This window comes from Diadema setosum, chromosome 5 (genome assembly GCF_964275005.1).
Source record: "Diadema setosum chromosome 5, eeDiaSeto1, whole genome shotgun sequence".
Taxonomy (NCBI): domain Eukaryota; kingdom Metazoa; phylum Echinodermata; class Echinoidea; order Diadematoida; family Diadematidae; genus Diadema; species Diadema setosum.
This window is the reverse complement of record NC_092689.1, coordinates 31,860,457-31,886,153: the sequence shown is the minus strand read 5'-3', so window position 1 is coordinate 31,886,153 and position 25,697 is coordinate 31,860,457. Positions and strand designations below refer to the sequence as shown.

At 39.0% G+C, this 25,697-nt stretch overlaps 2 protein-coding genes and 1 pseudogene across 2 annotated transcripts in view; all 3 read left to right on the top strand.

The window, feature by feature from the left end:
• Positions 1 to 80: 80 nt before the first annotated feature.
• LOC140229297 (uncharacterized) lies at positions 81 to 6,937 on the top strand (annotated as a pseudogene).
• A 1,234-nt stretch (positions 6,938 to 8,171) lies between these two features.
• Positions 8,172 to 14,829, top strand: LOC140229296 (uncharacterized). The gene is made up of 4 exons (XM_072309571.1): positions 8,172 to 8,337; positions 9,382 to 9,519; positions 14,096 to 14,190; positions 14,518 to 14,829. The coding sequence occupies exons 1-4, from the start codon at positions 8,172 to 8,174 to the stop codon at positions 14,827 to 14,829; spliced, it is 711 nt and encodes a 236-aa protein (XP_072165672.1).
• A 2,476-nt stretch (positions 14,830 to 17,305) lies between these two features.
• LOC140229295 (uncharacterized) overlaps positions 17,306 to 25,697 on the top strand; it is a 9,262-nt gene continuing 870 nt past the window's right edge. Inside the window, exons 1-3 of the mRNA XM_072309570.1 lie at positions 17,306 to 17,497; positions 18,172 to 18,309; positions 25,140 to 25,234. Of these exons, the coding sequence (XP_072165671.1) occupies positions 17,332 to 17,497; positions 18,172 to 18,309; positions 25,140 to 25,234 (399 nt within the window). The 5' untranslated portion in view covers positions 17,306 to 17,331. The remainder of the gene's footprint in view (positions 17,498 to 18,171; positions 18,310 to 25,139; positions 25,235 to 25,697) is intronic.

The following is a 25,697-nucleotide window of genomic DNA, read 5'->3' as shown; positions in this document are numbered from 1 at the left end:
GGACAACATTCATCGCAAACAAGAACACCCTTTATCTGCAACATTGTCAATCTAGACAGAGAAAGAAAATTAAAAGCACCATGGCGTCTACTCCAGACATCCACTGCGTCGGGAACTTTTTTGAGAAGATCCAGAAACCTCCGCAACAAGACTCGTTCTTGGACGGCATGAAGTACATCTTTGACTACGTGCGAACACAACCCAGCTTCATGGTAGGCCAGCTCCACGAAACATCGATCCACAAGGTAACTGACTATGTATATGATTTTGCCCATATCGCTCGACAATCTACATGCTGTCTACGCTGTGCTCACTATGAATTCTAACGCTATGTGTGCGGAGATCTTTTGCACAAACAGTGCATGCTGACCGTCATGAACATCTTCCCATGAGCCTATAAACACTGTCCTGATCGTCATGATTATTCGGCGCATTATTTTTGAAGGGCCGCTGAATAGGTGGGCCGATTACCATTTGCCTTCTTGTCTCATATTAAAAACAGTAACATTACCGACTATTGTAAGATAGAGAGAGAGAGACAGACAGACAGACAGAGAGAGGATTTGTGTGTGTGTGTGTGTGCGTGTGTGTGTGTGTGTGTGTGTATGCGCGGGTTCGTATCACATCAAATCAGGTAAAGTATCCAGGGTAGCCTACTATAGGACTACATAATAGTGTTCTCCCCCCCCCCCCTCTCTCTCATGTGAGTATATTATATAAATATATTATATATATATATATATATATATATATATATATATATATATATATAGCGAAGAATCAAGAAATAAACTAGTAATGCATTATTCTCAAATTTTCGGTGGCCTCCACCTTCTTCAGGAGTCTCGACGAGACTCCTGAAGAAGGTGGAGGCCACCGAAAATTTGAGTTGTTCAATAAACTCATTCTTATTGGCGAAATAATGCATTACTAGTTTATTTCTTGATTCTTCGCTATATTGGAGCCAATACGTGAATTCGCACACACACACACACACACACACACACACACACACACACACACACACACACACACATATATATATATATATATATATATATATATATATATATAATATACATATATATATTATATCATCTACGCTCCATGCTTTGCTGGCACTAGTTAATAACGGATCCAGCTACAGGGAGACACTACATGCTTATACAGTATTTATTACGTTCTTCGAGACGCTAGACATAGACGTTTGGTAGACAATTTTTGTGTCTCCTTAACGTTTTCAACTATCATTATATCCCATATTCAATCCATGCTTTACTGCTGTCAATGTAAATTATACACACAGTGTCTCCTTAAAGCTGGACACAGATATATACAGTATATAAGGCATGCAGCGCGCTAACCGATTTAGACACATGGTAATATGATTATTATAATTCAACACGGATTTAACGAAAATCCAAGGTACCTTACGACTTAACGAGTGATTGTGGTCAACTCCATCCCATCTTGTATGAGTACATCGCATGGATGGAAAGTTAACGAATGCAATGTTACCGAAAGGGAAAAACAGAGAAAACTTAGTCCATGTCTCTTTTCTTTTGTCAGAGTTATTGAGATGAGAATGAAAGAGTCGCTTACCTCTGATAGTGAGAACGGAGTCGATTGCTTTTCTACCCCTTATCGGACCCACGCAAAATAGGCAGGTACAAAAGGTTCGACAGTGTGTCGAGCAAGTGCTCATCACACCGCCGAACCGACATTCAAATTCATGAATAAAAGTGTAGGCCCCGCCAGTGTTCCGTGCTTTGTGAAAGAACCCGACATTCGTGTCTGTATTTTTGATGACCTTTAAGGGCTTGCGTGACATCCTGTGCAAAGAATACAATAACATGCGTGGGACAAAGAGATCCTCCCCAAACGAGGGTGGCACGATTTCAATGACTCCTTGCCAGAAATCCATGGGTTCAGAGTTTTTGATTTACAATATAATATGCTTTTATTGAAAATTTTATTTATGCACAAAATGCATAATGATACACAAACCTACGGTCGGCGAGTATGTTTTAGGTTCCGTATGTTTGTCTGCCTATCTGTCTGTCTGTCTGTTTGTGTACAAGATAACTACTTGATAACCGATGAACGAATTTTCACCAAACTTGCAGAGTGTGTTCATAATGAGGTACTACGAAAGAACTAAGTAATATTTGGGGGGTCATGAGGTCAAAGGTCAAAGGGATCAATGTAAGCTCATTCTACCAATTACTCAAGAACGAACACTCTAAAAACATCCGGGTCAGAACTGACCCGGAAAGGGTGCGTTGGGGTTACACCCCGTTTCGGGTCAGAAATTCTTGGAATTTGGTCATGAAGACCCGGAATGGGGTCACCCTGACCCAATTCATGACTCTGAATGGGGTCATATCTGATCCCATTCCTTGTCATGTCTGACCCGACCCGGTACGGAGTATGACCCCAACGGACCCTTTCCGGGTCAGTTCTGAACCGGATGTTTTTAGAGTGAACGATTGGATTTTCACCACTGACTTGCAGGGTGATTTTTATAGAAGTAAGAAAGAAATGATTACGTTGAGGTTGATCAGGTCAAAGGTCAAAGGCCGTAGGGGTCATTAAAGACATAAAACATGCTTAATCTCCCAATAACTCGAGAACAGATGATCGGATTTTTACCAAACTTGCAGGGTGTGTTTATAATGGAGTAAGATAGAAACTGTTAAATTTGGGGTCATGGGGTCAAGGGTCATAGGGTCATCAAGGTCATGAAATAAGTTTAATCTCCCAATAACTCAAGAACCGACAATTGGATTTTCACCAAACTTGCACACTGCGTTCATGATGAAGTAAAAAAAAACGGTTTAAAGCAGAACAGGCTTCTTATAGCTGACATTAGTAGGAGCCTACCTTTTGATCCGATTAAACATACCACAGGGCTTATTTTACTTATTTGAGAAAATCTAACTTAAAATCAAACAAGTGCTATACGATCTTACTTGCAGCTGTATGCAGTCATTTTGTTTGGGTTTCCCTGGAAACCTTCGGATGTTTTTGCGCTGTACGCGTGTGATTAGCTATTGGGGCATTCACTCACTACTAAAACCCCATGATAGATAATACTTCAAAGTGTTTTTCGTCGTAATTTAAATCATAAAATTTTAAGTGTTTCTTACTATTTTATTACCTTTTTAACTCTCTAATTTTTACCATTTTCCCTTGTTAAGTTTTGACACTACAGCGCCAACATCTTTCAAGATGATTACTTCTACAACCTTGTAGATATATATTTCTTATAATTTTATGCACACGCAAACTGTGCATTCGTTCTCTCTTTCCAGGACGATTTCCTTTCGTCAATTTTGTGGCCTTCTCCAACGGTGACTTCCATGTGTTCCAGCCAGGAAAACCTCCCGAAGAATGGATAAATGTGGCAGCTACCGGTATTGGACCCAGGGGCACGCAGATCTGTTATCCAGGTAACGCTTCTAGGACATGTCGAGGGACAGTCGGGTGATAGTGTTCTCGATGGCGGTAGTCGGGGTAATAACCCTTTTTCTGTGCCTGTGACTTTGGAGGGTGTGTACAACGCTATGAGATTTTCTACGCCAATTGATACTTCGAACACACACAGTGTAGATTCCCCTACCACATAGTCAAGCAATTACTGCGTTTGAATCCGAATTATTAATCACAAGAAATTCGTGTCTGTATTGTAGCTGACAGTGCACCAGACCTCCAGAATATACGGGCTAAATTCCCGAATGGCCCTGAAGTTATTGGCATTTTGTTGTTGTTGCTGATGTTGTCGTTGTTGTGAGGCAAATGGGAACTTTACATAATCATCTGCCTTTAATGTACATTGTTCTGTGAATGAACGAGAAATTATGATAATGAAAATGATGACGATAATAGTAATAACAGCAATAGTGAATATTTAAAGAATAATATTGATAATAATATCAAAAGGAACAAATTAATGATGATAATGATCACAATAATAGAAATATATGTTTGTTTTTTTTTTGTGTTTGGTTGGTTTTTTAGTTTATCCAAAAGTTTCGGGCTGCATCTCCGGCCCCCCAACTCCCCCGGTTCCGCTGCACCGGATCAGTACCATTGGCAACCACACTGCACATGAAGTTAGCGGAACTTTTTCAAGCAGCATTCCGGGGAGGGTTGATAACTGGTCATGATGATTTGTCTGTTCATTATCCTTTGGCAGGTGGATACAAAGAAATCGCTACCACAATGGGAGAAGCCATGGCACCCAAACCACCCAAAGACGACTCGTCCTGCTATCTCCTCCTACCTTTCAAAGTAAGAAACTATTGTAAGGAGATGTTTGATATTACAAAATGTATCCTTTCAGGCGCCTCAAGTATAAGAGGAAGAGAAGAAGAAATAATTTGGGTGCTTAGGGGATAAGGGATCAAAAGGGTGGACAGGGGGAATGAATGCAGATCCAATGATGGTAATAACGTACCTTACCATCATACCATGGTAAAGTCTGAACTGTTAAACAGGCGCAATTTCAGGTGTTTCAAAAGGAAACCCAAACCCTTAATGTCAGCTCATAGTAGTTGATGTGTCATATTCTTAATGAATAAATGAAACAAAATATTAGGGGGGAAAAGTGCATGTATTATTATTTCCTCGTTGTAGGACACGGTGGTCGGCGAGGCCAACTTCGAAGCTTTTGAGTCTGTCTGGAAGGCAAAAAGTGGAGCCACTATCTTGAGCGAGTCATGCTCGGGTGACGTGAAACTGGGCGACTTTGCTCTGTACAAACGAGTCCTCACTGGAATAACACCCTATCTCTACGTGCTGCGTTGTGAAGTGCAACCGGGGTCAACCAAGGAGCAAGTGCGGGCGCTCGTCCCCACTTTGCGAGAAAAGCTTGCAGCAAACGGTATTCCTTTCGATGACATCGGTGCATACTCTGTGGGCTACTTGGTCTACCCGAAGAAAGAGTGATTGGTTTTCAAGATATGTACAGAAAACAACAGCAACAACAACAGCAGCAGTAGAATAATATATAAATACGCGTATAGGGCCTACTTAGCCTGGACAGTATCGAATTAGAAAAGAATATTGACAGGGGTTACTCCAAAACAGAATGATAGACAGATTATATGTTATGGTATTTCATCAAGATACTACATTAAAGGAAACCCAAAGCCAAATAGAAATGTGGATTGAGTGAATGCAGCAACATTAGTAGAACACATCTGTGAAAGTTTGAGGAAAATCGGACAATTGATGCAAAAGTTCTGAATTTTTAAAGTTTTGGTGTTGGAACCGCTGGATGAGGAGACTATAAGAGATTATGACGTATGTGTGGACAACAATATAAAGAAAATATAAAGAGAATTCCACAAAAAAAAAAATCACTTTTCTAGCATAATGAAAGAGCACTTGACAAACTGCTTTCAGAAAGCAATGTCTCGCAATCAAAAAACTGAATTGCACAAGGAATTGTTACATGTTTAAAAAAAAGGACAATGACGGTTACAAAACAAGTATTGATATCAAAGAATGAGCAAAGCAAACACACATAGATAAAATGAAATCTTATCACAGAGGATACTGACGGGATGCTTGTATTGGGGGCATGCAGAATTGGTCAGTATGTCCTATGCTGGCTTTTGTTTTGTTGTGTTTTGTTTTGTTTTGTTTTGCTTTTTGTGTCAATCGGTACTCAAAACATAGTCTTCGATAGCTTCTGAATCCAGAGCAGTAGATGTGATATCTGTGTCATTAGTATGAAATAAGCACTTTCGCTGTCGTATAGATTGTCATTTTTGTGACACCCTGTAATAATGCGCATTTTGAATCAAAAAGACAAAAATGTTTCATGGAAGTGTGATTTTGCGCAAGTAAAGCAGCAAAGTACATAGAAGCGTGTATATACTTGTTCCGCTCTAGTATTTTTCCTTGTGCTTTGATAGAAATAACATATGACTGGGAGAAGTAAGGGAGTGACAATTTTATCAATATTATATTCATCAACTTTAAACATCTACTGTCTACGGGAACATGGTGTATTTCTACATTCGAACAAACTGAATAAATAGATGAATAAATACATGAATAAATAAATAAATTAATTAGTTATTTTATCAATCAATTAATTAATTTATAGATAGATAGATAGATAAATCATAATAAGGCTGAACTCGGACTTTAACCGTCGTGACTTGTCTTCATATATGTGCTGAGGGAACTTCTGCGATGTCATACTTTTGCTTAACGCTCAGCAGTGTTACAGTAACAGTAGACTTGAAGTTTATGTATTATTATAATTATAACGAAGTCCTCAGGATAGGTAGTTTTCTTTCATTGTATCGAAATGTTGTGACAGCCAATTGAAACAATCAAATATAGTAGAAATGTATAGGGAGAACTTGAATTTTTGCTTCGTTTTAAATGCGAATTTTGTTATAATTGTTTTTCATAATTTTAATTACTTTGCCACCCAATGGTAACTTCCATGGAATTCTTAATTCTGATTGGCTGTTGAGTATTGTTCCCATTGTAGTCACCATTGGATGGCAAAGTTACCACAATGGTAACTTTTATGCAGCAGGCCCCAATTGGGGTGTACTGTATATACTTGGAGGTTTGATGGTTCTAGTATGAAGTGGTATATGGATTCAGTGGCGTTATGATATTGATAACTAGCAGCAGTGACTATTGATCGATATCTGTAAAGGGTTTTTTTTTTTCTGCTGTACATCTCAATACTTGCTTATAATTATATAGTCGTGCTCTTATACGAGAGAAAGCTAGTATGTGTAAGATCATGTTTATCCTTCAAAATGCAACTTTCATTTCAGCTGATATGAATAATCTTTGTCGTTTCTGTCTTTGTCCTTGTCTTTACGCGAAAAATGGATAAAAATGAGAGGCATCATATACTATAGGCAATAGACTGTGATGAATTTATTCGGATTTGTAATTTCCTTTGCACAATAGAATTAAAGATGATATGAATTGATATTATATTGTCAGTGGATGAATTTGTGTCAGTGCAGTTGTTGACTCTGTTTTTTTTTTCCGAATGTGCCTGCCAAGCAGCATACAGTGTTTATCTTGAAGATGAGTGAATCATATGCATGTATGTCTTCAACATGAGAGAGAGAGAGAGAGAGAGAGAGAGATAGGTGTGAGGGAGAGTAAGTAGTAATTGAAATTAGCCTGTGTAGAGAACTTCAAAATGATGGGATCTCATGTGACGTACAGCAGGGCTCCACACTAACTTTTATTTTTGATGGCCCAAAGGCAAACATCCGACCTTTTTTGGTGGCCCGACGTGCGTCTTTGGTGGCCCCGGGCCACCGGGCCACCGTTAGTGTCGAGCCCAGCGTACAGTAAAATCATCATTACATTGACACCCTCGGGCCTGAATGTAGAGAACTTTTTCTTCACTTGTTTTTGCCGTTGTTGTGGTTGTTGTTTGTTTGTTTGTTTGTTTGTTTGAATTGTTCGAACTAGAGTGAATGACTATTATCTGCATGGGAGCTTACATCGAGACACCGAAAAAATATCATGAAGTGAGGAGAGAATGACGAAACTATTTGACATTCTCAAAAAACCAAACAACAACAACATTTTGACACCAAGGAATCATTATCATATCTGGGGATGTTATCTGAAAGTAATTTATGTTTGTTGGACACATTGCAGAGAATACAATGTTAATTAATGAGCCATCTTGTCATCCGGCTGTGACCTACAGCTGAGTTTGCGTATTGTTATCCCACACCATCAGCATTTATCGCGGAATATTTGTTTCACACACAAGCATTGAATGTCTTCTTGAAGTATCTTTAATGCGCGTTCAGTTGCCCCCCCCCCCCCCGAAGTGGTTCGCATAAAAACAGACAAAGTTAAAAAGAAACAGTCAAACGTAGATTGTAATCATGTTTATATGAGCATATATCTGTATGAACATGATTGGGGCTTTGGAAAAGCGAGACGCCATCTCGGGAGTCCCGCCCATCCCCCACCTCCTACCCCTCACATGGTCTTTCGCCAAGATCGCACCATAACCGGAGTCTTTTGTGTCACGTAAGCTAAGCAAACGAGTCGTGCCGACCCAGCAAGCGTTGCTTAAGAATAGTACAGGCAACATCTATTGCTAACAAGTAGGTAGCTACACCATTTATTTGCAACTGTCCATTAAAAAAAAAAGTATGGCGTCTACTCCAGACATCCATTGCGTAGGGAACTTCTTTGAGAAGATCCAGAAGCCTCCGCAACAAGACTCGTTCTTGGACGGCATGAAGTACATCTTTAGCTACGTGCAAACACTACCCAGCTTCATGGTAGGCCAGCTCCACGAAAACATCGATCCACAAGGTAACCCGACTATGTGTATTAATTCTGCCCATATCGCTCGACAATGCTTTTCACGTTGTGCAAACGCTGACGTTATGAATTTTGACGCTATATAATATTTCTGTGTGAGTGGGGACCTTTGCACCAACAGCGCTGAGCCTTTTTGATCTTAGTGGATATATTATCTCACGGCATGAGTTGCGAATATTTTGCGAATGTTTGCTAACGTAACGAATTGTACGTTTCGTCGTGATTTCTTTGCGACAAGAAAACTGTTCGGGACAATGAAAATTCAATCTCAACACTTCCGAAAATACTTTCAATACCCTCGAAACCGAAACTTCCCTGAAAAAAAAATCCAAGTTCACAAACATTTGCCGCTCAGTAGGATGCACCCTGCAGACTGAACCTGAAGTTTGGACACTGCAGTCAGGGTGATACATAACTTTATTTAACCACTTGCCCAGTCGGGCAAGCAGATTTTCTAATTTGCTGCAAAGCATTTGCCCAAACATTGATTTTACTTGCCCCAAAAGACAGTCCAAAATACATTGTATAAGGAAATAATAAAGAAAATCATGTGTAAGTCAAGGGCTAAATAAAACACAATCATTTAAATAAACAGCACACACAGATTCGCACACTTAAACACAATGGAGTAACAAACTCTGTCCGATCAAGTGTTGTCGTTGCATTCCATTGGGGCTTCTTCACATTAAGTGTTGGAAAGTTGCTGAAATGAAATTTAAGTGCATTGCATAACTAAACAGCCATTATCTTTGGGCTTCTGTATGGTTGAATTTGTTGGTTTGGTGGGAGGAATCATAAAGGGAAAAAAGGTGCCTTCAAAACTTTTTGCTTGCCCAATTCGGGCAAGCATCTGTACTCATTGTTGAAAAACATATGCCCGAATTTGATTTTCACTTGCCCCGGGCAATTGGGCAAGTGCTTATGTAGCACCCCGACAGTGCGAACATCTTTCAAGATAATTACTTGTGCAACCTTTTAGATGATTCTTACAATTATTTATGCACACTCGAACTTTGGATTCATCTCTCTTTCCAGGGCGATTTCCTTTCGTCAATTTAGTGGCCTTCTCCAACGGTGACTTCCATGTGTTCCAGCCAGGAAAACCTCCCGAAGAATGGATAACTGTGGCAGCTACCGGTATTGGACCCAGGGGCACGCAGATCTGCTACCCAGGTAACGCTTCTGGGACATGTCGGGGGACAGTCGGGTAATAACCCTTTCTGTACCTGTGACTTTGAGGGTGTGTACAACGCTATGAGATTTTATACGCCAATCTGTACTTCGAACACACACGGTGTAGATTCCCCTTTAGTTAATCTGGATAGATTGTAGCTATGTTTAGTTGGAAGTATACTGTACACAGGTAAATTCTTTTAAATTGTACATACAGTCCGTCACCACACTAGATTATTATTATTATTATTTTTTAGCATACTGTTGGAATATGAAATATTTTAAATTCTCCAGGCATCACCCGTGCAATAAATTTCGTGCTTTTACATTTTTAGTTCTTTTATATTTATGCTATGCTCTGTTATTCACGTAATGTCTTTTAACTCTGTTCATGTATGTGTTACTTGTGACCGGCAAATAGATTTTAACCTGAATGACAGTAATTTACAGTGCTCAATTTGTTACGGTAACTTAAGCCAGCATACTCGAAATGGATACTTTGAACACAATTCTAATTACTATCTTCCAGTGCAATTTGATAATTCTTTGAAAGATTTAGATATGGACAACCACTTATCGATCTGTCATTTTAACTGCAGAAGTATAAAGATGAATTTTGATAATATGGACACATTTTTACAAAATTTTAGGCACCAATTTTCACTCATTGCTGTAACGGAAACCTGGCTAAAGACACAAGAAAGTTCATTGTGCGTTTTACCCAGTTACACATTTGTAGATAATAGACGCCATGATAAACGTGGTGGAGGAGTTGGTTTTTATATACGTCAAGATTTGAAATTTAAGAGAAGGTCAGATTTGGAATTATTTGATGATAATATTGAAACGGTATGTATTGAGATACATTGTCAAAGTGAAAACATTATAGTAACAGTTGTATATAGGCCACCTGCTGCATCTATTTCCCAGTTTCTGCATGCCATTGAATTGCCTTTTCACAAGATTATGAGGGAAAAGAAAAGCTGTTATGTGGTCGGAGATTTTAATGTAAATTTATTGTCATCTGTGTCGACTGTTGATGCTTTCATCGACCAGTTTTCATCATATTCATTTTCTCCGGTAATTTCAAAACCCACTAGAATAACAACACAGTCATCAACACTTCTAGATAATATTTTTGTTAATAATCTCGAGAGTATTGACATATCCGGGATATTTACATGTGATGTTAGTGATCATCTACCGATATTTACTATTATAAGATGTAACTATAACAGCAACATTGAAGGCAACAGATTTAGACGTGTTTTTGATGACTCCTCTATACAGTTTTTCTGTAATATGCTTTATAATTGTAACTGGGAGTATGTTGTCAATATGCATAATGTAGATGATCAATTTGAAGCCTTTCTTGCCAGATATCTCCTGTTCTATAATAAGTGTTTTCCACTACAAACGTGCGTACACAGAGTAAAAAGGAATGACAAACCATGGTTTAATAGTACGCTTAGAAAAATGTGTAAAAAGAAGTATTTATTTTATCGTAAGTATCTAAGGAATCGTACTGCCACCAATGAACAGAAATTTAAACAGTATAGGAACTTAGTTAATAAGGAAATACGTAAAAGGAAGCGTGAATTTTATCACAGGAAATTTAGTTCTGTGCGTGGGAATTTAAAGAAAACATGGTCTTTTATTAATGATGTAATGAATAAACAAAGGCAGAATAATCATATTGAATCATTGCAAGTCAATGATCATTTTATCGACTCTGCAGAGTCTGTAGCAACACATTTTAATGAGTATTTTTGTGCAATAGGTAGAAATATTGTATCAGAAGTGTCTAACTCATCTGCATCTGTTTATACTTACCTGTGCAATACTTATAGCCAATCCATGTTTTTTAAGCCTATCACTATACCTGAAATGTTAACTATTGTAAATGATTTGAAAGTAAATAAGAGTCCTGGTGATGACGATATTCATGTCAATGTTTTCAAGAAATCAATATGTTTTATAATGGAACCCCTGTGTGCAATATTTAATTCATCTCTGGAAACTGGGATATTCCCACGACAACTTAAAGTAGCAAAAGTAATTCCAGTTTTTAAGAAGGGGGACAAACACCAGCTAGAAAATTATAGACCAATATCTTTGTTGTCAGTTTTTGCTGAATTGTTTGAAAAATTAGTTTATGCTCGATTGATATCCTTTATTGACAGCAATAATATTTTGTATCATCAGCAGTTTGGGTTTAGACATGGTTATTCTACATATATGGCGTTACTTAAATTGATGGAAAGAATATCAAATGCATTTGAAAATCATGAATTTTTGGTCGGAATATTTTTAGATCTAACAAAAGCATTTGATTGTATAGATCATAGAATACTTATTATGAAATTGGAATATTATGGAATAAGAGGAAATGTTTTGAACTGGTTTAAAAGCTATTTATCAAATCGCACACAATATACAGTTGTAAATAATACAAAATCAGAATTGTGCCATGTGAATACAGGCGTTCCACAAGGGTCTGTACTGGGTCCTCTTCTCTTTTTGATATTTGTTAATGATTTGCAGTTTGCAAGCCCTTATTTGTATTCTATATTATTTGCAGATGATACGAACCTATTCTTCTCAGGCCGGGATGTGCATGAAGTTAACAATATGATTAATTCTGAAATGCAGAAAGTGTATTCTTGGTTTACTGCAAATCGTTTGGTTTTAAATATTGATAAAACATGCTATATGGTATTTAAGACAAAGAATAAGGTAATAGATGAAGATGTTTTACAAATATATATAGGTAATGTCAAAATCAAGCAGGTCAATAGAGTAAAATTTCTTGGTGTTACAATTGATGATGGGTTAACATGGAAAGGTCATTTTGATGATATTTGTATCAAAATAAGCAGAATTGTTGGTGTCATGAATTATCTGAAACATATATTTCCTTTAAAAATTCTTTTGACAATGTATCATACAATGATTTTCCCACATTTAACGTATTGTGCAATAATATGGGGTCATAGTTCGTTATATTTATTGAATCGTGTTTTGATGTTACAAAAGCGTGCAATAAGAATACTCTGTAATGTAAATCCGTACACACACACTGCAATACTGTTTAAGAAATTGAAAATTTTGAAAATTGATCAAATTGTGCAATTACAAGTGGCTACATTTATGTTTTCATACTTTAAAGGTGTCTTACCTGTCACGTTCCATAATTCGTTTACCCCAAATAGTGCAATCCATGCCTACAACACTAGACGTGCCAACGAGATATGTTTACCTTTTTACCGATATAAGTTCTCAAAGACTACAATTAGATACACTGGAGCAAAATGCTGGAATGAGTTGCCAATTATTATTAAAGAGAGTCCAACACTGTCATCTTTTAAACGTAAATACAAAATGTTTTTAATCCAAAGTGCAATTGAGTAATTATTGAAATAATTTTGCCATTTTCCCCTTTCTTATTGTTGTGATGTTTCTTTGTTGTTTTTGTTCCTTTGATGTAAATTGGGTCCTATTTATTGTTGTAAGGGAATCGGCCACGATAGGCTTTATACGGCCTTTACTGATCCCTCACGTGCTATGTTTGTATACATTTTTCTCTTCTGTTTTATTGTGAACGTGATGTTTTCTTTTTAGCATGTGAAATAAATTTGAAATTTGAATTTGAATTTGAATTTGTTAAGCAATTACTGCGTTTGGATCCAAATTATTAATCACAAGAAATTCGTGATTGTATTGTAGCCAACAGTGCATCAGACTTCCAGAATGTACGGGCTAAATTTCCGAATGGCCCTGAAGTCATTGACATTTTGTTGTTGCTGCCGTTGTCGTTGTTGTGAGGCAAATGGGAACTTTACACAATCATCTGCCTTTAATTCACATTGTTCTTTAAATGAACGAGAAATTATGATAATGAGAATGATGACGATGATAATAATAACAGCAATAATAACTATAATAAGAATAATGTCAATATTTATATTAAAAATTATAATAATCACAATTGTCGAAATAATAACAAAAATATCAAGCCATAAGAAGAAGAGCGCCAACTATATTCACAGTTTTCGTAGTCACTTCAATCTGTCTCTTTTTAATGTACACTATCTGTCAGTGGGATCGATTACCGTTTTTAAAACTTTGTTTCTTTATTTATTTTTAGCTGTTGCTTTTTGGGGGGCGGGGGTAGGGAAGGGGAAGGATATTGCTCTTAGTGGCTTGGATTTAACATCTATGCTCCCTTCTTTTTTCGATGGAAAGAATGTAGTGTAGTGGTGGAAACCTGAAAGCCCGGGTTTTCTGTATATCCTTTTTCCTGTTTTTTGTTTTTTATGTTTTTTGTTTTGTTTTGTTTTGTTTGGGTTTTGCTTTTCTTTATGTTTGTTTGTTTGTGTGTTTGGTTGGTTTTTTTAGTTTATCCAAAAGTGTTGGGCTGCATCTCCAGCCCCCCAAATCCCCCGGTTCCGCTGCACCAGGCCAGTACCATTGGCAACCACACTGCACATAAAGTTAGCGGAACTTTTTTAAGCAGCATTCCGGAGAGGGTTGATAATTGGTCATGATGCTTTGTCTGATCATTATCCTTTGGCAGGTGGATACAAAGAAATCGCTACCACAATGGGAGAAGTCATGGCAACCAAGCCACCCAAGGACGAGTCATCCTGCTATCTGCTCTTACCTTTCAAGGTAAGAAACTTTTAAAATGGTAAGGTGATGTTTGATATACAAAATGTATCTTCTCAGGCGCCTCGGAGGAGTTCGTGCTTAGGGGATAAGGGATCAAAAGGGTGGGCAGGGGGAATGAATGCAGGCCCAATGATGGTCATAACGTACCTTACGATGGTAAAGTCTTAACTGTTAAACAGGCGCAATTTCAGGTGTTTCAAAAGGAAACCCAAACCCTTAATGTCACAGCTCACAGTAGTTGATGTTTCATATTCTCAGTGAATGAATGAAGATTTAAACAAAATACTAGGGGGGGAAAGTACATGTATTATCATTTCCTCGCTTTAGGACACGGTGGTCGGTGAGGCCAACTTTGCAGCTTTCGAGTCTGAATGGAAAGCAAAAAGTGGAGCCACTATCTTGAGCGAGTCCTGTTCGGGGGACGTGAAACTGGGCGACTTTGCACTGTACAAACGAATCCTCACCGGAATAACACCCTATCTCTACGTTCTGCGCTGTGAAGTACAACCGGGGTCAACCAAGGAACAAGTGCGCGCGCTCGTCCCCACTTTGCGAGAAAAGCTTGCAGCAAACGGTATTCCTTTCGATGATATTGGTGCATACTCTGTGTGCTTCTTGGGTTATCCAAAGAAAGAGTGAATGGTGTACAAGATAATATGTACAGAAAACAACAGCAACAACAACAGCAGCAGTATAATTAGCCTTGACAGTATCGATCGAGTTAGAAAAAAAAATATTGACAGAGGTTACTCCAAAGCAGATTGATAATATATCATTATACAGATATGTTATATTAATGTGTAGCAATCAAAAACTGCATTGCACAAGGTTATATCGTTAAAAAAAAGACAATGATGGTTACAAAACAAGTATTGATATCAAAGAATGAGCAAAGCAAACACACATAGATAAAATGAAATCTTACATCACAGAGGATACTGACGGGGTGCTTGTATTGGGGGCATGCAGAATTGGTCAGTATGTACAATGCTGGCTTTTGTTTTGTTGTGTTTTGCTTTGCTTTTTGTGTCAATAGGAACTCAATACACAATCTACGGTAGCTTTTGCATCCAGAGCAGTAGATGTGATAGCTGTGTCATAAGTGTGAAATAAGCATTTCCATTGTCATATATAGATTATATTTCAGCATAGTATAGTATAGAGGGGGTGGGGGTGACTTGTCTTCATATTTGCTGAGGGAATTTCTACGATATTATATTTTTACTTAACGCTCAGCAGTGTTATACAGTAACAGTAGACTTGAAAGTTGAGTATACAATTTATAATTATAACGAAGTCCTCAGGACAAGCAGTTTTCTTTCATTGCATCGAAATTTTGTTACAGTCAAACAATCAAATATGATAGAAATGTATAGGAAGAACCTGGATTTTTACTTCGAATTTTGTTATAATTGTTTATCATAATTTTGATTGGGGTGCACTGTACTTGGAGGTATGATGGTTCTAAATTTTAGTATGAACTGTTGTATATGAATTTTGTAGAGTTCTGATTTTGATAACAAGCAGCAGTGAATACATCGATGTCTGTAAAGGGGGGTCTTTTCTGTTGTACATCTCAATTTGATACGTGCTTATAATTAGACAGTCGTGCTCTTATACGGGAGAAAGCCAGTATGTGTAAGATCATATTTTTATCTTTCAAAATGCAACTTTCATTTCAGCTGATATGAATAATCTTTGTCATTTCTCTCTTTGTCCTTTTTTTTTTGAAAATGAGAGGCATCATAATAAAGGCAATAGACTTCATGAATTTATTCGGATTTGTAATTCCTTTGCCCAATAGAAATAAAGATGATATGAATTGATATTATATTGTCAGTGGATGGATTTGTGTCAGTGCAGTTGTTGACTCTTTTTTTTTTTCGAATGTGTCTGCCAAGCAGCATACAGCGTTTATCTTTAAAATGAGTGAATCATATGCATTTATGTCTTCAACATGAGAGAGAGAGAGAGAGAGAGAGGGGGGAGGGGGAGGGGTGAGGGAGGGAGAGGGGAGTGAGGGAGGGAGAGGGGGAGGGAGAGTTAAGTAGTAAATTAGCCTGTGTACAGAACTTCAAATTCATGGGATGTCATGTGACCTGTACGTAATCATTTTATTGACATCCTCGCGCCTGTAATGGGGGATAGAGAACCTTTTCTTCGGTTGTTTTTGCGGTTGTTGATTGCTTGTTTATTTGAATGTATCTTTGTTTGTTTGTTTGTTTGTTTGATTGTTTGCTTGCTTGCGTGAACTGTTGGAACTAGACTGATCGAATGACTGTTATCTGCATGGGAGCTTTTATTAAGACACCGGAAGAATATGGAAGAATATTATGAAGTGAAGAAAGAATGACGAAACTAAAAAAAAACCAAAACATTTTGACACCGTGGAATCATTATCATGTCGGGGGGGGGGGGGGGGTTGTCTGAAAGTAATTCAATATTTATGTTTTTGTTGGACACATTGTATAAACAATGCTGATTAATGAGGTATCTTTTCATCACAGCTTATAATAAGGAATATTTGATTCACACACAAACATTGAATGTCTTTTGATGAAGTACTTTGAATGCGCGTTGATTGCCCCCCCCCAACAGAAAAAGTTAAGAAGAAACAGTCAAACCTAGATTGTAATGTCATGTTTACATGAGCATACAATGTATCTGTATTAAAATGAGGGTTACAGCTCGTTATTCCGAAGATTCGTTATTCCGAATGTTCATTAATCCGAAAATGAAACAAAACTCGTTGTTCCGAAGGTTCGTTACGGACCCTGTATCACTTCGGATCAACGAACCTTCGAATTCATTTTCGGAATAACGCCGCAAATGTTCGGATTAACGAACCCTTTTTCATTTTCGGATTAACGAACCTTCGGAATAACGGACCTTCGGAATAACGAACAGCACCCGAACATGAGTGGGGCTTTGGAAAAGGGAGACACCATCTCTAGAGCCCCCCCCCCCCCCAACATGGTCTTTGCCATGATCACACCATAACCGGAGTCTTTTATGCTGAGCAAACGACTCGTGCCGACCAAGCAAGCGTTGCTTTAAAAAATGCTACAGGCAACATTCATTGCTAACAAGTAGGATAGCTACACCATCTATCTGCAACTGACAATTAAAAAAAAAAAGATCATGGCGTCTACTCCAGACATCCATTACGTAGTGAACTTCATTGAGAAGATCCAGAAGCCTCCGCAACAAGACTCGTTCATGGACGGCATGAAGTACATCTTTAACTACGTGCGAACACTACCCAGCTTCATGTTAGGCCAGCTCCACGAAAACATCGATCCACAAGGTAACTTGACTAGATCTATACTGATTTTGCCCATAGTGCTCGACAATCACCGCTGTCCACGTTGTACACACACTTTTGTATTCTGACGCTACATGTAAGCGGAGACCTTGGCACCAATACAGCCATAGTGTTGAACTTCATTCAACATTCTATCATTTAAGTATACAATACTGTCCTGATATACGGCGCATTATTATTGAAGGGCCTGAGGTGAGAATTGAGTTATTACCGTTTGCCTTAATGTAGTCCGATATCAAACATTAACATTAAGAGACTGTAAAAGAGAGAGGGGGAGAGAGAGAAAAGGAGTGAGAATAAATGTGTGATCACGTGTGTGTGTGTGTGTGTGTGTGTGTGTGACGGCGTGTGCGCTTGTTTATAATATGACACCAAATCAGATATAATGCATCCACCATAACGTATATTGTGATATATTAATATTTGGGTGTGTGTTTGTGTGTGTATGATGTATATCATCTTGTTGCCCATGCAGTCATTAGGTTAAGAATTTTTGTCTGATACAGTGGTAACCGTACTGCTGGGATTGAGTTTGGGCAGTCCTAAGATCTTTCAAGGTTTTCTCTAACCTACTAGACAATTTTTGCTAGATAATACTTTATTTCTTACAATTCAATGTATACATGTAACCTTTGCAATTCCTTTTCTCTTTCCAGGACGATTTCCCTTCGTCAACCTGGTGGCCTTCAGTAACAGTGACTTCCATGTGTTCCGTCCAGGGACACCGCCCGCCGAATGGGTAACTGTGGCAGCTACTGGTGTTGGACCCGTTGGCACTCAGACCGTCTACCCAGGTAACGCTTAAATCCAACTTGACATTGGCCGGAAAAAGCTGCATTTTTATATTTTCCCTCACGTCCGGTATGTTGTGTAGAAGCGTTCTAACCCCACTCTCAACCAGAGGAGGGGGAAAAATCAATATCAGAGACTAGCCTACGTGTTGAGCAGGTCTCCGTTTGGTAGGTTCAGCACAAAATATCGCTAACTTTCATTTTTATCAAAATTATTTGGACACAGACAAAACTTGTCCGCTGATCACGAGGGCATGCAAAAATGTACTACTCCTATTACATACAAAGAACAGATCTGAGGAAAGAATTGAAAATTTGTGACTTTTTTGTGTACAAACTGAATGGAGAGCTTTTCCCAACATCTACGTCACATAGAGTTGCCAATTTGTCTTACTCTTTTAACTTTTGATATAAGTTAATTCATAACTTTTTTAATGTGTGTCTGATTTCCGCTCTAAATTTTCACTGATCTATTTTTTTTTTCTTGTATTTTCTGTTTTCACACAAAGCAATACAATATCAGGATGGAATTCTCCTTTAGAATTCCCCTGATTTGTTCTCAAATGTGGTTTATTCTATTACGTAATACTCGTATAAGTCTTCAGAGGTTAGCATTTCCCAGGTGTTTAAGGCAGTGAAGTCACATAATGAAATTCAAAGTAGGTAAAAATTCCAGGCAATCCCAGTTGGCTATAAATACCCGTGTCAGTGAGCAGTAAGCATCTTTTTCAAGTGTGACGGCAGTGAATTATACCAGGGAGATGAGACACCTCCCTGATTATACATCTCAAACTCCAATGTCTAGTGATCAGGAAGACGACGCTACCTCTCAGCCCCCATCCCCGCGGGGAGATCAGGGCATGGAAGGCCGCCTTGAAGCTCAACTAGAGAGACCGAGATACTCTCCCGCTTCATGGATAGGGCGGCGGCACACCGTGGTAATGACAAACGGCATGCGAGCCATGCCAGCTGGTGCAGGAGAGCTTCTCCTCCCGGCGATTAGTCCGGACATGCGAGCCATGTCCGCGGGGACAGGGGCGCTGCCCCGCCCATCGAAGACTTCAGCGAGCTAGCCATCCCCATCGGCAGCTCAACAGACGACGATATTCTCATGTCAGCCTCCTTCCTGGCAAAACTGATTGCGTTGCCCTGTACGGGTGGCCTTGACTCTGCCCTTGTGGTTATGGTCATTTGACAACCGAATTGATCCGGATGCCATGTCCTTACAGCCAAACTCTTTCAAAGCCTGGTACCAAATTTGATTTTAACTTAAATTCTGATCTCATTTGGGCCAAATTTAAAAATTGGCTGATTTGCTAATGAAGGCAGTCACACTGCCCATATCAGAAGTTAAGTGCTCTATAAAATCGCGAAGCAAATCTAATGCTCAATTGCCATCGAATGCCCGAGCAGTTCTCACACCAAAAATCGAGAGCAAAATTTGGGCGATCCTCCTTCACGAGGCCTTGGGTCTTGTGAGCTCCCAACTTCTACAACAAAGTGTAGTGAAGGGACTTCTACCACATAGATAAATTCTTTCTGAAATTCACAGATCATGCACGGATAATCATCCATGCAATTGACACAACGAGAATTTTAACAACTCATGTCACCATCGATGGCCTGACACTCCCGGGCTTTGCTTATCGTATGATCTGAGCATGCATCATCGAGGTATCTTGAAACCCCTTCTCAACCCTTCTCAACAACACTTGCGCAGCAAGTCGATTCCACTTGGTAGAAAGTTGTTCAGAAAGACATCTGAGAAAAATTGACAAGTGTCACATAAGCATACATCGTATGTCATGAATGTCTCTACGCAAGCCAGCAAAAAAAAAAAAAGAAAGAAAAAAGGATGAGTTTTGTCCAAAACCGTTCAGTGCTGGAAATCTCAAGCTTTCCAAAGATGACTGGTCAAAATAATTCCCGAGCCTTGGATATTGGCCACAATATTTGGCTATGAAGCCAATAATTTCATTTCAACCCCATACCAATAAATTTTTCCTCTACAAAGTGTACATTCTACCAAGGAGGAAAAGGCAACCCATGAAGAATTGTCTCCGAACATTCTCGCAAAGCAAGCTATTAGAAAGATTCCTCACATGGAGTATCAACTCTATTCTAGCGCTACCAAAGACTGGCGGTCTAAGTCCAATCATAAATTCGAAAAACTTGAACAAATTTGTAAGATACGAACACTTCAGAGTGGAACAGTTTCGCTTGATTACGGCCTTAATTTTGCCCCTCCAAAGGGTGCATATTTATCCGTATCCGTTCACCTTGTTCATCAAGCATAGTCTTTCGAATGGAAATACTAAGTAGTATTTTCACTGCATTCCTTCAGTGCCTTCCATCTGGCCTTAATTCGACCCCACAGAATTTCCTTAAAGTTATGAAACCTGTCTTTGCCTCGGTGAGTAGTGGCATTAGAACAATCACCTATTTCGATGATATCCATATTCTTTCTCACACCAGAGAAGAGTGTCTTGACAAAGCCAATGATCAACTTGTCACCCTTAAAGAGTTTCAGTAAGGATTTCGTCAAATCCAGTTTCAACCCAAAGCACGTCGAGACCTTCCTTGGTTCTCATATTAATTCCCAGCAAATGATTTTCAGTTTTTTCCTCAGAACAAGATTGACAAGGTTACTGCCCTTGGAAATTCAATCTTGTATGGCAACGAAACCAAAATGTCGGGATTATAATGCCTTCCACAAAGAAATTTACATTCTCGTCACTTGGGACTAGAAAAATAAATCAACTAATGCTCTGCGTAAAGCAGAAGATGACATCGACACGAAGTTTGGTGTCGTTATCTAGTCATGCGATACAAAACATTCTTTGGTGGTGGCTGTCTCGCAAGACAAAGAATTATTTTCCACCTTCATTAGCATGATAATTTCAAGCGATGCTTGCATCTCGGTATGGAGAGTAGTTAATTCTGAACAATGACAATTCTTTTGCTCAGAGAGTCTGGAGTGCCAACAGAATTCCCCGCATAGCAATGTGTGTGAACCTCTTGCAATTCAGAACGGTCTTGAAGCCCTGTGTGGCTCGTATACAAAAAATGTGCTTATTCATAATTCGGTCAGACATTTGTACAGCTAGTAGCATACCTGACCCGAACGAATTCACGGCCAACATTGGAATTGGTGTCTAGCAATTGGATATCAGCTTCACATTCAACAGATGTAGATAATTCTGAAGTTTTCTGCTTGTCTCCCAGAGACATGAACAACTAATTACTATTTTACATGTTTTTCACCACACAATCCACAAACTCTACAAATGGATTAGCAACACTCCTCATGTCAAATGGAAGCCAAGTTTTATTGCCTTGAATTCTGATGCCTTTTTCCTTACCCTAGAACGCTTTCAGTCCATAAGCTTCAACTGAACAAGGTGACCTGAGCAATCCTCACTGCCCCAATGGTGGCGGCAGCCATGGGTCTCATTATCGCTCAAAATGCGAATAGCCCCACCTCTATTACTCCAAGAGAAAATTCTTGCCCCACACCCTCACCCACCGACGAGCCTCCAGCTCACACTAACCGCCTGCATGGGTGCTCTCTGCTAGCGATGACAAGCGGCAGACACATCGCAGCACATTGCAAAGCTCCTTTCATCATCATGGCAAGACAATACCAATAAACAAAACAAATGAGGGTGCTTGAAACAGTAGCAATGTCTGTATTCTGAACAATCTTGTGATCCTTTTTAACCCGTCTACAGAACACGTTGTCAACATCTAAGCCAATAGCATAGCTTTCAACAAAGCCCACTCCAATATTAACTCATAGACCTGCTCGGTCTTCCATACTACCTGGAACCGAGAGCTATGACATAGGCAAACAGCCCCTATAGTCAGACTTATGAAGGGCGTATCTAACTCCGACCCTCGCAAGCCTAAATACAACAACACTTGGGATGTTTCAATTGTTTCGAATCACTTTTTATCGTTTCAAGATACCTATGAACTATAGATTCCTTCAGTGCCTTGAGCCAAAAACAATTTTCCTAGCTCGTTTCGGCAAAACGTACACAAATGCTGAGACATCTAGTTCTTATGACATTACCCGAAGATGATGCCACGTTTGCACATTAGAGATATGGAAGGTATATCTCTAACCAGGTAGTTAAAGTGCCTTCTTTTACCTCCAACCCTAAACTCTGTGTTCCGATCAACTCTTCATGAGATATTAAATGCACAGAACATCTCCAACGAGCAAGTTCAGAAAGCAAACTCATAATTTCTCCGAAACATCCCAACAAATCGGTGACGACAAGCATCTTGGAGCGGAGGCTGAAAGCCAGTCCCTCGCAGCTGCTTGTATAAACACTTAAAATATAACTAATATACTGTCAATAGCTGTACGTATACATCCCTGTACACTGTACTGACTGCTGCATACAATTAGGTATGAATGTATTGTTGCTATGGGAACATGTACCGAGTTTGTTCTGTCTTCGAGATCAGTATGAAAGGGTACCACAGGACGTACCTTGTGTTCATATACATAAGGATTTGGGAGCACCAGTCATCCCGCGTTCATCCCAGACTCTGGTCTGGTAAGACATCCACGGATGCTAATATGAAAGTGGTATCACATTCTCAGCTCAAAGCTACAGAAGCGCCGCAACTTCTAAACTTTTGCGCATGAAGTATAAAGGTCATAATGAAATCTTGTCCACAACTGACTGGACGAACGCTGGTACATTTTGAACCTTCTATCTTCTAACAATTGATTCCACATTAGTTCAACAATTCTCAGTTCTGCTGAGTTAGAAAGATACATGTAAATTGTGATAGTATGTGTATACCTGTATACTAGTATCTCAGTTAAGAACAATGTCATAATACGAGTCAGATAAGACACAAGACCATAAATCACGTTACGTTGTGCATTGGAAAATGGCGACACATTATTCGGTCACTCGTTTAGGAGATTCGGTCCACCAAACTGATGAATTTAAACTCTAATATCAACCCAAAATGCAATGGACTTGCCTCTAGTTATTGCTGCAATATTACTATGCCGAGTATGAACTGGTTAATGTCTAATTCTTCCTTCAAATGTACATGAATATTAAGGAACATGATTAGGATTATGTCTTGATTGGAAAATCGGTACAAGAGGTCCATTGTATTTGATTAATTTGTCTGTGCGCTATCTTGCTTTATCCTGCTCCAGTTAAAGCACGCAAGGTATCAAAATGATATCATACTCAAAACCTATGCCTTGCACCTTATACTAGTAGGTTCTCAAGCAAACTTTGCTCGAGTTCTTCTCTTGTTTGCGACAATACTGTGTCACCATCGATAGACATTCTCTATGCATGAGGAGTCATGACCAAAGTTTCAACCTTGTTGTGAAAACTGTCCATCATCCTTCTTGTCCTCTTGCCCTCACTCATGCCACTAGACTGACTTCTGTACGGAACTTTGAACATGCTAACCTCTGAAGACTTATACGAGTATTACGTAATAGAATTCCTAAATTATACAAGTAATAAGAAGTATAATTAGAATTCTATTAGTAATAATGAAGTATAAGTCGAAGAGGTTCCCACCCAGCATCTCATTTGATCGATACTCTTCAGTTCTGAACCCTCCCATTACAACACTGTACAGAAGTCAAAACTGGTGGGCCCTTATACCGTATGCTGATGTTCTGCTTAATTGCTTGACTTGAGATGTCCATACGTATAAGAATGCTCCGTGCCTTTGGAACAGCCATGATTGTGCTTTATTTATTGCTTGTCTGTATGATGAGAAGGACCAGTGAGCTAATTGTCTGCATTGCACCCAACACTGCATGGTGTTGCTGGTCTGTCTATTTAAAGCCGTACTCTCTTTGAAAAGATGCTTACTGCTCACTGACACGGGTATTTATAGCCAACTGGGATTGCCTGGAATTTTTACCTACTTTGAATTTCATTATGTGACTTCACTGCCTTAAACACCTGGGAAATGCTAACCTCTTCGACTTATACTTCATTATTACTAATAGAATTCTAATTATACTTCTTATTACTTGTATAATTTAGGAATTATATAGGATGCAGGTCGGGGTATATCAAGTCTTTCTGTGCCACGGACTTTGGACAGTGTGTATACGCTGCGGGGATTTCTGCACCAATCGGCATTCAAAAGCACACAAAGGGTAGAACCCCCCCCCCTCCCATTATACAATTTAATATTTGAATCCGAATATCATCGGTGAACATGGACTTATTGGCCTTATAATCACAAATCATGGTTCTATTAGGCCATTTTTATCAATGCACCAGACTGCCAGATATTACACGGGTTAAGTGTCCTGAAAATGATTCACAACTTTTTGATATAAGACTAATGTAGTGTTTGATTATTTGTGTCTAGTTCACCTTAATCTTGGACCGAAAGAAAAATAAAAAGACAAGAAGTCAAGAATCCATAAGAAGAAGAGCGCCAACTATGTCCGTATACTAGTAGTCTTTCATGCTTTTGAGTCACTTCTGTCTCCTTTCACTCTCTCCACCAGCAGGGGACATGGACTATTTTTTACTTATTGAGATTTTTACTACCGCGGTGGGGGTTGGAGTGTGGGGGGGGGGGGGGGGGGGCAGAGCTCGAAGTTGGATTGATTGGTCAATGGTCAATGCTTCCTTTCTCCCTTCCCCGCCAGCATCTCCCCGCAACCTACCCCCAAAATATGGAACGCCAGTCCCCCCCCCCCCCCCACCCCGACGCACTTTCGCGCCGTAGTTGCCCAAAGCACGAAGTTAATGGCATTTTTAAGCAGTATTCTGAAGAGGGTTAATGATAAATGATCTTTTCATCACCTCTGGCAGGTGGATATAAAGAAATCGCTACCACAATGGGAGAAGTCATGGCAACCAAACCACCCAAGGATGACTCGTCCTGCTATCTTCTTCTCCCTTTCAAGGTAAACATCTTTCTAATGAGAAGAAGATGATATATATATATATATTACAAAATGTATTCTCTCAGTCACCTCAAGTTTAAGAGGAGGAGAAGATAGCATGTTTTGGGTGTTTAGGAGATAAGGGATAAGAAGGGAGTAGAGGGGCGGGACAAATTAGGTCCAATGTTGGTTAGTACATGCCTAACCATGATAGAGTCTCAACTGTTAATCAAATTTCATTGTTTCAAAAAGAAACCAAAACCCCTTTGTCAACTCACAGTATAGACGTTTCATATTCTCAATGAATGAGTGAAGATTTCAACGGAATTAGGTAAGAATATTATAATGTTGTTTGTTTGCTTGCTGTGTGTTTAACTGTTTGCCTGTAGTTATGGTTTACAGTTATGGTTTGCAGAAACCAAACCCTTAAGTCAACTCACAGTATGTAGACGTTTCATGTTCTCAATGAGTGAGTGAAGATTTG